The sequence below is a fragment of the Sorghum bicolor genome, chromosome 8 (genome assembly GCF_000003195.3).
Source record: "Sorghum bicolor cultivar BTx623 chromosome 8, Sorghum_bicolor_NCBIv3, whole genome shotgun sequence".
Classification (NCBI taxonomy): Eukaryota; Viridiplantae; Streptophyta; class Magnoliopsida; order Poales; family Poaceae; genus Sorghum; species Sorghum bicolor.
Genome location: NC_012877.2, coordinates 32810025 through 32826133, shown reverse-complemented (window position 1 = coordinate 32826133; position 16109 = coordinate 32810025). Strand labels below are relative to the sequence as shown.

Below are 16109 nucleotides of genomic sequence, written 5' to 3'. Positions count from 1 at the left end.
CGAGGATGAGGAGGACGTAGCCGCGCCACTTGGAGTAGTTGGACGAAAGTCCAAAACGATCGGAATCAGATTCCTGAACGATCTGAATCAGATTCCTGATGTTCTGGACAGCGGCGGCCTCTGGCTGTGCAGATGAGCGATGGCCGTGGCGTCAGAGTAGATGGTGTGATTGTCGCCAGCCTGAGAGTCGTCGTTGTGGAAGGAGCCCGTGCGGAGACGTTCCCGGAGGGCAGCTGCCTGCTGTTCCGGGGCGTTGGCCTGTGCGTGCTCCTTCTCGAGGGCGTCAGCAGTGGCACGCATGCGATCTTGAGTGGCGGCAGCAGACTTGAGGAGGTCGTCCTCCGTCTGAAGCTGCTGGCTGCACTCGGTGTTGGTGGAGTGCAGGGAAGCGGCCTCCTCCTCCAGCTTCTGGGTGGCGGCAAGGGCTTTATCACAAAGCTTGACTGCAGCAGCCGTGGCCGAGGCCCCTAAGGATGAGGTGGCCATGGAGACCTGGCTGGGGCGGCTTCTGGGCGCGCAGACGATCTGGGCGCACAGAAGAGGGCAGCGCCGGTGGCTCCAGGCGCGCAGACGAGGGCAGCACCAGCGGTGGCCGGCAGGAGGAGGGCGGGCGCGGCTAGAGGGGACGCGCGCGACACGAAGCAGGCGCGGCATTCGAAGGAGACCGCGGGCGTCGAGGAGAGCGGAAGCAGAGGATACGTGTTTAGTCTGATACCATATTGGAGGAAGGCCAGAAGACTTGGTATTCCTTGATGATTAGATTAAAGAGGAGGTTTACACTTATATAGGGATTAGAGGATGGCCGAAAGGGCCAGCCTACCCTGGTAGGCGGCACAACTAACTAGGAGATTACAGTAAAGAAGTAATTAATTCTAACAGAAGGACTCGACCCCAAGCAACTAGACAGTTACCACCATTAGCCTTTTTCTGGTCCTTCCAAAGAAAGCCCCTCCGGCTTTTGTCAGTTGTCTTAATAACCCATTTTGGTAAGTCCATAACAATCATCAGATAGATTGGTATGGCATAGAATACCACCTCAACTTAAATTAGGCAACCGGCTCGGTTCATTAGGGAGCTTTCAATCCTGAGAGATTATCCGCTACTTTGTCAAAGAGTGGAAGCAGCTCTGCTTTATTGGGTTTCATGGTATTATTTTCTCATCATATTCTCTAAATCAAATTATTTCCAAATTAAGAAAACTGCATGTAAAGTGTTCGACTAAAAATTGTTATGTCTCGTTTGGATTTCATTTTGGAAGAATTGGAATCCACTTTACGGACTAGGCTATTTGGCTTGGAATTTGACATTCCACCACTTTCCAAAGTTTAAATATAAGCTTGTCTTAAATTCATGGGGTGAGAGAGAAATTGATTCCATAGATCCTGATGCTATATTTCTGCTATCTAACTTATAGCACACTTTTTGGCAAGCAGAACTGGAGCAAATAAGTATCTCTCCCATGTGGCCAACAACGATATAGAAGTAATATTCCCCCATGTGGCCATATTAACTTGATTTATCTGTGTCTAAATTGTGATTATTAGAATGGTTTTCAGTTCAAGGATCCAAACGGGGCTGTGTCCTTTCGCTGTATGTATGAATTTCAATGTTTTTTTTTCTCGAACAGCACAGGAGAACTGCGCGTCATTTCATTAACGTAGAAAAAAATGTTACAAGGTCTAAGAGACCCAACTCACACAACCCACACTGAAACGACCAAAAAGCTTCTGTGCTTTATGCTGCAGCAGGCAGCAACCTAAATACAAGTTCCTGGAGTTTGGAGGCCCCAGTCGAGCACCAGAACCCTCCCTCTGAGTTAATAGCCCCAAGGACCTCCTGAATGCTTGGCCTCTTATTATCAAAGACACAATAGTTGTGATGCTTCCAAATCTCCCATGCCACCAAAATTATCAAGGAGTTGAGGCCTTTACGCGCTTCCTTGGGGACAGCTGCAGTTGTCCTTTTCCACTAGCCCAAGAAACGGGTCACACTAGGCTGTGGTGCCAACTGCAGCAGTCCTAACTGTTGTACAACCAGGGACCAGACTTGTCGAGCAAATACACAGCCCACTAGCAAATGATTTATTGTTTCATCTTCTTGATCACATAAGGGATGAAGTTCGATCTAAAGCAACACTATTTGAAATTAAGTAAATTGTTGGTATTCATTGACCCTATTCTTAAGGTTTGGCTTGAACTGACGGTGCTCCTTTTCTATGCTTTTCAGGAAGTACAAGTTGCCTATGTCTTACATTATTCCATTTCCAAAGAAGGGGGATCCTTCGAGTGCCCCAGATTTTGGGCAGGGTCGACAAGTTTTAGCGGTTTATCCCGGCACTACAGCATTATACAGAGCTACCGTAGCTTCTCATCGTAAGGTAACATCTTCAAATGCACACTAAAACTATGGATGGATAGTCATAATAATGATGCGAAATTTCCTTGCGTACTTCTACTTTGAAATATGATGCATTTATGCATTATTGTCATGTTCGTCAAAGTTATGTGGCGGGAATGTCAGCTATTGGTAGAGGAAGTAGTTGTGAGATGACTCTAGTGGCATGCCATGCCATGGTTTCAGGATTCTTATGTGGAACACGATTAAGCCCTTGCTCTTGGCAGCAAGGCTAGAAGAGATGCTACTTTGCCCATGCACTACAGGACTTTGTAGGGTCCACTGTAGTGTGGCCCTTAGGGATGGCAACAGGGTGCATCGGGGGCTAGGTGAAGCCCTGAAAGCTAAAATGAAAACACATCCTGGCTCCGGACTCGATCTCGGTGGAAATCAGCTCCCACCCGCAACCTGACAGGCCCCTTGAAACCGATGGGCCCCTGAAACCCGAGTAACCATATAGCATGACAGTAGTAGATGATATATCTTCACATGTACTGTATAAAAAGAAAGACACATGTGAGCATAGAGCAATTTAAAAATCACCACACCCCACCACATGACCACAACTACTATGCAGCCAGAAGTCTAGAACCAACCTAGCACATATGCATTACAGTTGTTTGCGACAACCACAAGCCCACTATCACAATTCACAAGGACACATTCACTATCTAGCTAATAAGGGTGGTCCCAATGGGATGGCTAGGATGCTTTCCATGGCATTAATTAGGTGCCAAGTAAGCAAAATGGTGACGTTGCATTGGAATCAAGGTGGAGAGAGAGAAGGAAATGTTTTCTAGTACATGTAACTGTCTACACGGGAACCAAGATAGAGTGTGATAGGTAGATGATAGGAGAGAGAAGATAGTGGATTTGCTGAAAAATATTTGTAAAAATAATCCATTGGGAATATAGTTTCTATGTGTAGTGTCTATATGATATGGCAAGTAAGGAATCTATCCCCTAGTTTTTGGGTTGTGACTGCTCTAATGCCGGTGTACAAGTAGCTCAGGCGTTTACCTTTGATGCCTTAGCCACTTGAGATCCAGTGCTGCTAGGAGTTGATATCGCTGAAAATGCAGAAGATGTGCTATACGGCTGATAACATTTGTAAAAGAAATTACATGAGAAACACTGAAAAAAATGCAGAGGAAAATATATGCCATCTTTGGTACACTAACAAATGGGCTGGAGGGGGTGTTTCCTTGCTAGAGGTAAAGATAGCGGCCATGTCGGGGATGCGTGACCTGCCATATGGCTTGAGAAGAAGAGCCAGCATAGGAGTTTGTGGCCCTGTGAGGTTTGTGGTTAGGCTCCTTGCGTCCTTGTTCGCACAACAGGCCTTGTTGCCTCATGGAGTCTGAGAATGCCGCCACCTCTGCATCCTTGGTGCCAATGGTCACTAAGTCGTCAACGTAGGCACCCACCAGCAGGGCATTTCCTCCACTGCCCCGCCGGTAGATGGCCGCCTTGTGCGGGCTTTGCTCAAAGTCGATCCCCTTTAGCATGGAATCCAACTTGGCATTCCACGCCCTTGGTGCCTGCCGCAAGCCATAGAGGGCCTTGCGCAGGGAGAGCACCTAGCCCTCGTTACCGGGAATCGCAAATCCCGGCGGCTGATGCACGTAGACCTCCAAGTCGCCGTTAAGAAACGCCGACTTGACTTCCATGTGATGAACACGCCAGCAAGACAAAGGGGTTGTGCCATCTGCACGTAAGGATATAGAGTTGATTTGCGCCTCTGGTTACCTTGGCAAGAACGCGACAGCTGTGATCCCAAATCCTCATGACCCTTTGCTTGACCTCCGCGCGCGAACTGTTCTCATCTAGCTGTCCCAAGCTGATGATAGAGTTCCTCAATGTGGGGATGTAGTAGACATCGGTGAGCAGCTTATGCTCACTAAACACGGTGGTGAAGATGATAGAGTCGACGCCATTGATTTCCACACCGGAGGTGTCTCAAAACTTGACGAAGCCTTGGACACTAGAGTCAAGCTCGGCAAAGAACTCCCGTCGACCAGTCATATGGTGGGTGGTGCTGGTGTCAAGGCACCACCCGCCAGTCTTGTCATTGTCGGAGCCGTAGCCAAGGAGTTGCGGCAGGTGTCGTCTTGTGGCTTGTGTTAGCCGGCGGCGCCGCCCTGGGTGTCTCCACGGCCATCACCCTCGGCACGTCCTCGCGCCCTGGCCTGGGCACCTTTGCGTGCCTTGCCACGCTTGTGGCCGCCTATCGTGGAAGAGGACCCCCCCTTCTCCCTGTCACCTTGGCAGGCATCCCACTGCTCCCGAGTGAAAAGCAGCTTCCCGCCAAGGTGGTTCAGCTCCTTGACATATGCTAGGCAGCGGAACGTATGAAGGTATCCGACCGCCCGCATGTGCCCATGCCAAGCCTTGTAGGGGGTCTTGCCTTCACTTTTGGCCGACGATTGGTTGGGCAGTTGAACGGTGGTCATCACTTCTGCTGTGGCGTGTACAGTGCGTAGTGCTGCTGGATGCCTTCGTCGGCATAGTAGGCGGCAAACTCTGCCGTGGTGAACTCCTGTGCGTTATCAGTGCGCAGCACCTGGAGCTTGTGGCTGCATTCCTCCACGGTGGACATACTTTGAACGGTGGTCATCACTGCTGCTGCTGCTTTTGTTGGGAGGGCCGCCCACATGAACTGGGACACGTCATCCACTTGGAGCAGGAAGTAGCGCCGGCCTCCTGGAGTTGGTAGTGACAGGGCCACACAGGTTGCCGTGGACGAGCTAGAGTTGCTTCTGTGCGCGTTACGAGGCCTGACGAGTAGCTTTTGCTTGGTCACCGCGCATCTGTCGGACAGCTGCTCGACGTGGTCGGTCTGGGGTACTCGTGCCTTCTCCTTGCGCCCCAGCTTCTGCAGTGCCTCAAAGTGGAGGTGCTAGAAGTGCTCATGCTAGCCTTGTGCCAAGTATACTAATCTGAATGTAGCCACTTTTAACTCTGAATTACATTGGCTGATGGGCTGGCCTTGTGCCAATTATACTATCGATCCCACATCATCTAGAACTTCATTCAATGTTAACCATTGAGATTATTGAGCTTTTTGTGAAAGCCAAAAGTATCAACATGTGAAGTTAGTAGAATCATTCAAATTGAAGGGTATTATGTAGTTGGAAGAAGATTGAAAACAAGATGAGTTTATAAGGTGTTGGTGAATGTGTAAGTGGGAAAATATGTAGAACAATAGATATTATTATGTCGAGTACGAGGTATGTATGTATTAATGCATGTATAGGTTGGCTGGTTGGGCTAGGGCCGCACGGCCAGCCCAAGCCCATATGTCTAATAGGGTATAGGGATGCTTGCAGTGCAGGATGGGGTGGGGTGGGGTTTGGGGTGTAAAGCAGCAAGTAACGTAGTCTGACATAACTGTTAAGGAGACATATTGTTATACCTCCTTTTATGACAACCAAGGGCAGTGATAGGATGAGGGGTCCTACCGGAGTAGCGGCGAGAACATGGCTGATAGATATGTCTACTAAGAAAGTGTATATTAGGCAAGGCTATATTTAGTATGATTAGCACCTGCCATGTATTGCATTAGGAAAGTGTATATTAGGCAAGGTTATATTTAGTATGATTAGCACCTGCCATGTACTGCATGTAACCTGCCATTGCATTGGCTATATATATCAATGTCACCCCCCCCCCCCCACGTTGGGTGAGAGGTGTTCTCCTAATCTTTCCATCATTCTACATGGTATCAGCCGCGATCAATTGATCCCTGATCCGACCTTCTGCTTCCGCTCCTCCTCCCCTCCACCTCTCCCAGCAGCCATGCCTGGCGACGACGACGCAGCCGCTGCTGCTGCCGCAGCCACCACCGCCGCAGCTGCCAAAGCTCCACCCCAGGCTGTCATCGTCCACCCCTACACAACCGTCAATGTGAAAACTCACATCCCGGTGACCCTGGAGATGAAGAACCCCAACTTCACCAAGTGGGCTTCGTTCTTCCAGGCTCTGTGCGGGAAGTTCAGCCTCCGTCCCCACATCGACGGGCCTCCTCCTGCTGCTGCGGATCCATCGTGGGACATCGCAGAGTGCACCGTCCGTGGCTGGATCCTCAACACCGTCGACGACTCGGTTCTCGACCTCACCATCACCGACGAGAACCAGACTGCCCGCGAGTTGTGGGTCGCCATCGAGGGACTCTTCCGCTCCAATCGTGCGCCCTGGGCAGTCTTCCTGCTGGAGGAATTCCATTCCCTGAAGTAGGGTGATTCGTCGATCGACGAGTACTGCCAGAGGCTCAAGATCAAGGCTGCTGCCATCCGGGACGTCGGTCACACAATCGAGGACTCCCAGCTCGTCCTCAGCCTCCTCCGTGGCCTCAACCCGCGCTACACTGCCACTGCTGACGACATCGCCAACTCCACCGTGCTGCCTTCCTTCTCCAGGGCGCGCGAAATGCTCTCCCTCAAAGAGCTGCGCCTCGCCAACGACGAGAAGACCACGGCTGCATCTGCCATGGTGGCCGCCTCTGGCTCCACCTGCAATTCTCCAGGGTGCCGCCCCTCCTCTTTGGCCACTGGTGCTGCTCCCAAGAGCTTCGGGGGCGGCAAGAAACAGGGCAGCTGACGCGGCCAACGCAACGGCGCTGGCTGGCAGCAGGGCAGCGGCAGTGGACAGCAATGGGGCAATCTCCCCATGGGGCCCTGGTTCTGCTACAACCCATGGGCTTTCCAGGGCGGCGTTCCTCCTCCAGGCAGCGGGTGGCAGCAGGGCAACAGCACCAGCGGCTGGCCCCCTCACGGTGACCAGGGCGGGCGCGGCCAGGGCATCATGGGCGCCAGTCCGCAGGCCCACACTGTCTTCGCTCCCCCTCCAACAGCTCCATCCGCTCCAGTGTGGGATCAGTCCGGCCTCATCGCCGCCTTGAACCAGATGGCGCTCCAGAACTTCGGCTGGGTCATGGACTCCGGCGCCACCTCTCACATGCACAATTCGGATGGTATACTCCTCTCCCGTCAACCCTCTTCTATTCCATCCATCACTGTTGGCAATGGTCATCATCTTCCTGTCTCTTGCTCCGGCAGCTCCACATTACCAGGCCACGCGTCTCCCTTTTCGCTTCGCAATGTTTTAGTTGTCCCTTCTCTAGTGCGCAACTTACTTTCAGTTCGCCAATTCACTCGTGACAACCATTGCACTATCGAATTTGACGCGTTTGGTTTTTCTGTTAAGGACCTGCAGACCAGACGCGTGATTCTTCGCTCCAATAGCTCCGACGGCCTCTACACCGTCCCTGCCACGCCACAGGCCAACCTCGCCATCTCCACCAACCTATGGCATCATCGTCTTGGTCATCCAGGAGCTGCTGCCCTCCATTTTCTTAGACAAAATAATTCGATTTCCTGTAATAAATCAGCCCAAACTCTATGTCACTCATGTCAACTTGGCAAGCATGTGCGGCTGCCATTTGGAAATTCTAATTCAGTTTCCTCTTTACCGTTTGCGCTTATACATTGTGATGTGATGTTTGGACATCCCCGGTCGCTAGCATTTCTGGTGCACAGTACTACCTTGTCATCCTCGATGACTTCACCCATTTTTGCTGGACCTTCCCCCTAGTCCACAAGTCCGAGGTAGCTACTCACATTACTCAGTTCTGCGCCTTCGTCCACACACAGTTTAGCCTTCCTGTCAAGGCTGTTCAGGCTGACAATGGCACTGAATTCGTCAACAATGCCCTCGCCACCTTCTTTGCCTCTAGCGGCATTCACCTACGTCTCTCCTGCCCTTACACCTCCTCTCAAAACGGCAAGGCTGAACGCATCATTCGTTCCCTGAACGACATATGCCGCACGCTTCTCATCCACGCTCACATGCCACCTAAATACTGGGTAGAGGCACTAGCTACAGCCACATATCTCATCAATAGGCGCCCCTGTTCAGCCATTCAGCATCATGTTCCTTATGAGCAACTCTTCCGGCAACCCCCAGACTACACCATTCTCCGTGTCTTCGGTTGCCTCTGCTATCCTAACCTCACCGCCACTTCCAAACACAAACTGTCCCCTCGTTCCACAGCTTGTGTCTTTCTCGGATATCCCTCCTCACACAAGGGGTATCGGTGTCTCGACCTCACAACTAAACGGATCATCATCTCCCGTCATGTTGTCTTCGATGAGACGCAATTTCCGTTCAGTACTAACCCTCCCAGTGTGCTGCCAAGCTCTCTGGACTTTCTTCTTACAGGTCCTGCACCTGTGCCTCGTACTACTGCCACGCCGCCACCAGCTGATGCTGCGAAGCCACAAAATAGTGGTCATTTGGAGGATCTTGCTGAGGACCCGGCTATTCTACAGATTGGCCCGGTCCTTGCCCCTGCCCCGGCTGGTCCTGCTCCAGCCGGCCCTCCACCTCTACGGGTATACACTCGGCGGCGTGCTGGCACTTCTGCACCAGCCCCTGCGACAGCCGCTGCACCACCTTCTCCACCGGCTGTGGAGCAGGCGCCTGTTGTCCCTGTACAGCCGGCCTCTACTCCAGTTGTGGTGCCTTCCCCGCCACCACCGCCTCCTCCGCCGCCTCCTACATCGAGCCGGCCTGTGACGCGATTCCAGACCGGCTCGCTGAAGCCTGTTGCTCGTTATGGCTTCCCACCAGCTGCTCACGTCGCTGCCTCCTCCACTGCCTCGCCCATTCCCCGTGACTACAGAGGGGCCCTTGCTGACCCTCAGTGGCGCGCGGCTATGGCTGAGGAGTACAAGGCTCTCGTCGACAACAACACGTGGCGCCTCGTCTCCCGGCCTCCCGGCGCCAACGTCGTCATCGGCAAGTGGATCCTCAGGCACAAGTTCCACTCCGACGGCACGCTGGCTCGCCATAAGGCTCGCTGGGTTGTCCGCGGCTTCACCCAGCGACACGGCATCAACTACGACGAGACGTTCTGCCCGGTCGTCAAGCCTGCCACGATTCGGGTCGTCCTCAGCATCGTTGCTTCTCGTCAGTGGCCTATCCACCAGCTGGACGTGAAGAATGCATTTCTTCATGGTCACCTGCACGAGACCGTCTACTGTCAGTAGCCCCCCGGCTTCGTCGACCCGCCGCGCCCTGACGCCGTCTATCTTCTTCAGCGCTCCCTCTACGGCCTCAAGCAGGCCCCGCGGGCGTGGCACCAGCGCTTCGCCACGTACGTTCGACAGCTCGGCTTCGTCGCTTCTGCCACCGACACCTCCCTCTTTGTCTACACTGAGGGCGGCGCCAGTGCCTACTTGCTGCTCTACGTCGACGACATCGTCCTCACGGCTTCCTCGGATGCTCTGCTCCGCCGCATCATCGATCGCCTTCACTCTGAGTTCGCCATGACGGACCTTGGGGAGCTCCATCACTTCCTAGGGATCTCTGTCACTCGCTCCTCCGACGGGCTCTTCCTTAGCCAAAGGCAGTACGCGGTGGATCTTCTTCAGAAGGCGGGCATGGCCGAGTGTCATTCGACATCGACACCTGTCGACTCTCGTGCCAAGCTCTCTGCCACGGAGGGCGCTCCCGTCGCCGACCCCAGCGCGTACCGGAGTCTCGCCGGCTCACTTCAGTACTTGACGCTCACTCGCCCTGACCTGGCGTACGCTGTGCAGCAGGTGTGCCTCTTCATGCATGATCCGCGCGAAGCTCACCTTGCGCTGATCAAGCGCATACTCCGGTATGTGAAGGGCACACTGTCGGCTGGCCTCCACATTGGCATTGGACCTGTCGACAAGCTGATTGCCTACTCCGACGCTGACTGGGCATGGTGCCCCGACTCCCGCCGTTCCACTTCAGGCTTCTGCGTCTTCCTCGGCGACAGCTTGGTGTCTTGGTCATCCAAACGGCAAACCACAGTGTCCCGGTCCAGTGCGGAGGCTGAGTACCGGGCTGTTGCTCATGTGGTTGCAGAGTGCTGTTGGCTTCGACAGCTTCTTCAGGAACTTCATGTTCCCTTGAAGGTCGCCACAGTTGTCTACTGTGACAACGTCAGCGCTGTCTATATGACAGCAAACCCAGTCCACCATCGCCGTACCAAGCACATTGAGATCGACATCCATTTCGTCCGTGAAAAGGTGGCTCTCGGCGAGGTTCGTGTTCTCCATGTGCCCTCCAAGTATCAGTTCGCCGATATCATGACCAAGTGGCTGCCGATTCAGCTCTTTGAGGATTTTCGGTCCAGTCTGTGCATCCGGCATCCTGACGCTTCGACAGAGGGGGGCTGATAGATATGTCTACTAGGAAAGTGTATATTAGGCAAGGCTATATTTAGTATGATTAGCATCTGCCATGTATTGCATTAGGAAAGTGTATATTAGGCAAGGTTATATTTAGTATGATTAGCACCTGTCATGTACTGCATGTAACCTGCCATTGCATTGGCTATATATATCAATGTCACCCCCCCACGTTGGGTGAGAGGTGTTCTCCTAATCTTTCCATCATTCTACAATGGCCGCTCCTGCTGCTGCAGCCGTAGTGCTCATGTGAGAGAGAGGGCAAGGACGGCTGGCTCCCAAGGGAAGCCAGCAACTTAATTGTTGCTTCTTTGCTTAATTGTATCAATAGAGTTTGCAGATATTTATGTCCCTTCTACTCCACCTATTTTGCTAAATAACCTATCTAGGACTAATATAAATTGCAAATACAAAGATAACTGAGCTAACAAAGATAACTGGGCTGGGCTATCAGCCCATTAATCATGGCGCCATCTATCCTAGGCACCACCTAGCCATCTGTTGTACGTTGGCCATAACAGGCAGAGACAGGGCTGGTGCTGCAGCACCGGTCCAGGCAACAAAAACTTACAAAATGCTGGTCCAGCTGGTTGCCACCACAGCATCTTATACTTAGAATCAATGTTTTAAATAGCGGGCTAAGACGTTTAGCGGTTCATGTCTAAAACAGCTAATAGCGGAGCTAAATCGGACTATAGCGGAATATAGCGGCTAAATTATACATGAACACAAATAGCGGCACTCTGCCTCAAAAGGCTATAGCGGGCTATAGCGGCAGCTATAGCGGGATATTTAAAACTATGCTTAGAATCAAGACATACTCAGACTAGCAGTGTAGTTAGCACCTTCCCTTGCCTGTGTTTTGGCCCCACCCTTGAAAACTGTTACGGACCTTTGGTATCAGAGAGCGTAACCACGGGCTGCACGGAAAAGAAAGACTGGCGCGACGGCCGTGCGGATCAGAGGAAAGCTGTGGCGACACACCACATGAAACCGAGGAAGTATCCCAAGAAAAAAAAAATGGATCACTGGGGAATTAGAATAGTCTAATCCTAACCCCAATCCATGGCTTTGGTACCATGTTACAAACCTTTGGTACCAGAGAGCATGACCACTCCACAGGTGGAGATGACTATAGCCTCATGGGCCATATCTATAAGAGCCTTCATACACTTGACAAAAACAACTATCATGTAAGAAATATTTGTCATGAAAGACAGCGGGTATACTATGTGTTGCCATGTATAAACTGATATGCTTATATGCATTGTACAGACATGGTACATCCACATGGATGTTGGGCAGGTAATTGCTGGACATTTGTTAATTTTCTTAAATTCACCTGTGGCTCTTTTATGACCACCACTAAACATGATACTAGTAGTTCTTAATTGGCTCTCCTTTTTTGTTGGCTTGCTTAGTCATTAATGCTCTTGTCTTTCTGTCATCATGTTGATGTGAAACCGGGCTACAAAAATTCCAGAGGAAGTCTGATGAGTAAGTTGTTTGTGCATTTACAATCTCATACTAGTTCATTGTTTACGGTTTGTTTTAGGTTCAATTCATATACTAGTCCGCCTTCGGAAAACTGCAGTCTGCTCCTATAACATGGGTCATGTCATTTGGTTCAAACAATGGAGTGTTTACATTTAGCTGGAATTTCCATTTAGCGTTATGAGTTTGCCATTGTAATTTATTTATTTACTTTGCTCATTTTGATCAATGTCAGGTCCTAATTCTATTTTAATTCCCACCAATGAACTATAGCATTAAGATTTAATTTTGCAATAGTTGAAAAAGGTTTGAGATAAAAAAATGTAGGATTGGTGTATGTTAACCAAATAGTTAGCGTTATATATGTATATATCTAGGGGTCTAAATTGTAAATGTACTAAAGGCCTTGTGTCCATATATATGGAAGTCACCCCTCCCTAATGTGTGTGAGGTGTTTTGCTATCTCCCTGTCTCTCTACGTGGTATCAACCGCTCAGGTTCTCTTCCTGTCTCTTTCCCAGTTCCTCTCCTCCAGCACACCGACGACCCCTTCTAGCTACGTGTCCCCTGCTCTAGCATCTCTCCCGCGCCATTGTTTCCCTAGCCACGCGTCCACCTCATCACGCGCCCTTGTCCGCGACCTCCCCTCTCCAGCGTCGTCATTCCTCGACCGTGCCAAGCCTTGGTTACCTTCCGGTCGCTGCTCGAGCCCCTCCCATCACTCTTCCTCAGCGGCCACCTGTCCGCGCACGGTAGTCTCCTCTGCACCCCAGATCCTCGGCCACGTGATCAACTCCCATTCTCTACTGCGCACTGCTGTTTCCGGCGCGTGTCGACTTCCTTCACAAGCGCCGCTTCTCCCTCCGCTGCGCTCCTGCATGCCTCTGCTCGTGGCCTTTGCACATGCAGACCCCTTAGCCGCGCTCCTTCCTCTACTCATGCTTTACCACACTGGCACCTCCACCCCACCCGCGCCGCATGCCTACTTTGCTTTCCCACGTGTCGGTCACTCCATAAGGCTCGCTGGGTTGTTCGCGGTTTTTCCCAGCACCACGGCATGGACTACGAGGAGACCTTCAGCCCGTTTGTCAAACCGGCCACGATCCGCGTTGTCCTCAACATCGTCTCCTTGCGGTCGCTGGCTGATCCACCAGCTTGATGTCAACAATGCCTTTCTCCGTGGCAGTCTTGAGGAGATCATCCGCTGCCAGCAGCCTCCTGGCTTCGTCAACCCATCTTCACCTGATCACATCTGTTGTAGAAGTCCCTCTACGGCCTAAAGGAGGCACCCCGTGTTTGGCACCAACAGTTTGGCACGTATCTTCGTTACCTCGCCTTCACGCATTTCGCCATTGATGCGTCTCTATTTATAAAAATCGAGAAGCATCGCCTACTTGCTGCTCTAAGTCGATGACGTCATGTCCGGACCTCCTGCATCGCATCATTGGGCGCCTTAGCTCAAAATTCGTGATGGCTGTCCTTGTGGTGCTCCACCACTTCCTTGGCATCTCCATCACGTGCTCCTCTGATGGGTTGTTTCTCTCGCAGCGCTAGTATGCTGTTGAGTTTCTCCAGTGTGTTGGCATGTCCGAGTGCCATCCCATCGCAATGCCTGTGAACTCCAAGTCCAAGCTTTTAGCTACAGATGGTGCCCCAGTCGTCGACCTATTCGAGTACCGTAGCACCGCGGCCGCTACAGTAAGGGCACTCTTACTCGCCCCTGACCTGGCCTATGCGGTCCAACAGGTGTGCCTCTTCATGCATGACCCTCGGGAGCCGCACCTTGCATTCACCAAGCACATTCTTCGCTACGTCAAGGGCACTCTTTCTACTGGTCTCCACATTGGCACCAGTCCTATCCAGTCTCTCACGACATGATGCGGACTATGCAGGGTGCCCTGACCTCTGCAGCTCCACATCAGGCTACTGCGTCTACCTTGGCGACAACTCGGTGTCTTGGTCGTCCAAGCATCAAAACACTCTCTCACTCCAGTGCTGAAGCAGAGTAATGTGCCATCGCGCACGCCGTCGTCGAGTGCTGCTGGTTGCACTAGCTTCTATAGGAGCTCCATCTACCACTACCCTCCTCAATTTTCTATGACAATGTCAGTGTTGTATATATGACAACAAACCCCGTCCATCATCACAAGACCAAGCACATTGAGATCGACATTCACTTATCCGTGTGTTCTCCATGTGTCGTCCTCTCATCATTTCGCAGATATCATGACTAAGGGCCTTCCTGTACAGTTATTTACTGATTTTCGGTCCAGTCTATGCGTCTATGAACCTGCTACTATGACTAGGGGGTTTTATATATATATATATATATATATATATATATATATATAGGGGTTTAATTGTAAATGTACTAAAGGCTGAGATGTTCTGCTATCTCTCTCTACAGTAAGAATAGGCAAAATAGCACTATCCCCTGCAACTGTTCCAATTTCAACCTCTCATCTGAAGCTTTGTGCAGCCAGGATATTCAACTGACACTATGGCACTATTTGAAGTTTGAACCCCGCAACAGCTCAATCTTGTGTATTATTGGTGTTATATCATTTGAATTGTTTTGGAAGCACTGATAAGTTTTACTTTTGTCAATGTGGACTAATAATAGATAAACATTGATGAAGCACAAATAAGATTTATTTATTAACATCTACAATGCCAAATAAATACCATCAAGACATATTCCATGGTTGATTTAATGAAACTGATTTGATGTTGTTGCATTTTTCGATAAACTTAGACAAAAGTCAGAGAAGTCAATAGGACAAAATTAAAATACATAACATTTTGAGGGTGGGTGGTACTTTGTAATCGAAAGTAGTATTATTATGTCTTCCTGAAACTATTTTGTGACTATTACTTATCTTTTCACAGTTATATTCTGGAGTTCGATGATGATGAGGAGGACGGGTCTCTGCCGCAAAGAGCTGTGCCGTTCTATAGGGTGGTTGCCCTCCCGGAGGGCCACCGGCAGTGAAGATCTTTGACGCGGTTGCGCATTTGTAGTGTAACCGATAACGCAAGATAGATGTCTTGAGTGTGACAATGTCGTGGTCATATCTCTGCAGCTCGGCGCACGTTGAAGTGCAGGCTATAGCGCCTGCGATTTGAGATGAAATAACTTTTATAGCCAACTTATATCCTGTAAATAGATATGGATCTATTGTTTTCTGTAATAAAAAAATGTTTGCCTCCAAACGCTTATCCCAAATTATTTTTGGTAGAGTTAGATCAGCTCAGCAAAGATGAATTTTACAGATACGTAAGTAGAACCACTTTTCTATAAAAAAAAAACAAAACAGGGTATCATATTAGTAGTGGTTAATCTGCTGAATTTTCTTTTCAAAAAAAAAATCTGCTGAATTTCCTTAGGGGCAATGCATTGCTACACCTAGACAGTTTCATAGGTCATCTAGAGAGACACCTAGGATTAGGATTTTTAATGATGTGGAGGGTCATGTTTCGCAGAGAAAAAACATCATGAGCTAAAAATTGACTTACATCGTTATGGCAAGCAGAGTCGGTCTAGGGGCCCATGTGGCACTGTAGCACGTGAACAATATTGAATTATATTAGATCAGATTGGTTTGGTTTGTTAGGAAAGAGATAAGTTAGATTGGATTGGTTAGGATATTTCCTTAGGAGTCAAGTCAATTATCTCTATAAAAGAGAAACTGGTATCAATTGCAATCAAGCAAGAAAAACATAAGAAATAGTGGTATAGACCAAAAGGGTTCTCTCTGCTGCCTAGTCAAACCATATCAATGGGTATTAGAGACCACTACCGAGGCATTGCCATCCATGGCGATGGCCAGCCTCGACATAAATCCTGCGACCATCTCTGCCAAGTTTGACATCATTTTGGCCTAGCTTGTCACCATGACCTTGTCACCCTTAACAAGCACCATGGCCTCATGAATGGCATATCGCATGTGTGTAACATGTGTTCAACATCATCTCTGAGCCACTAGTATCTCTGGC

At 50.3% G+C, this 16109-nt stretch overlaps 1 protein-coding gene across 10 annotated transcripts in view; it reads left to right on the top strand.

The window, feature by feature from the left end:
* The window catches only part of LOC8086164 (SAGA-associated factor 29), a 71527-nt gene extending 56201 nt beyond the window's left edge, over positions 1-15326 (top strand). For 7 of the 10 annotated variants that reach the window (XM_021466187.1, XM_021466183.1, XM_021466178.1 and 4 more), the window contains 3 exons: positions 2227-2377; positions 12103-12116; positions 15003-15326. In XM_021466187.1, the coding sequence (XP_021321862.1) occupies positions 2227-2377; positions 12103-12116; positions 15003-15105 (268 nt within the window). In that variant the 3' untranslated portion in view covers positions 15106-15326. The remainder of the gene's footprint in view (positions 1-2226; positions 2378-12102; positions 12117-15002) is intronic. The other 3 variants (XM_021466185.1, XM_021466184.1, XM_021466186.1) reach the window with 1 other exon arrangement.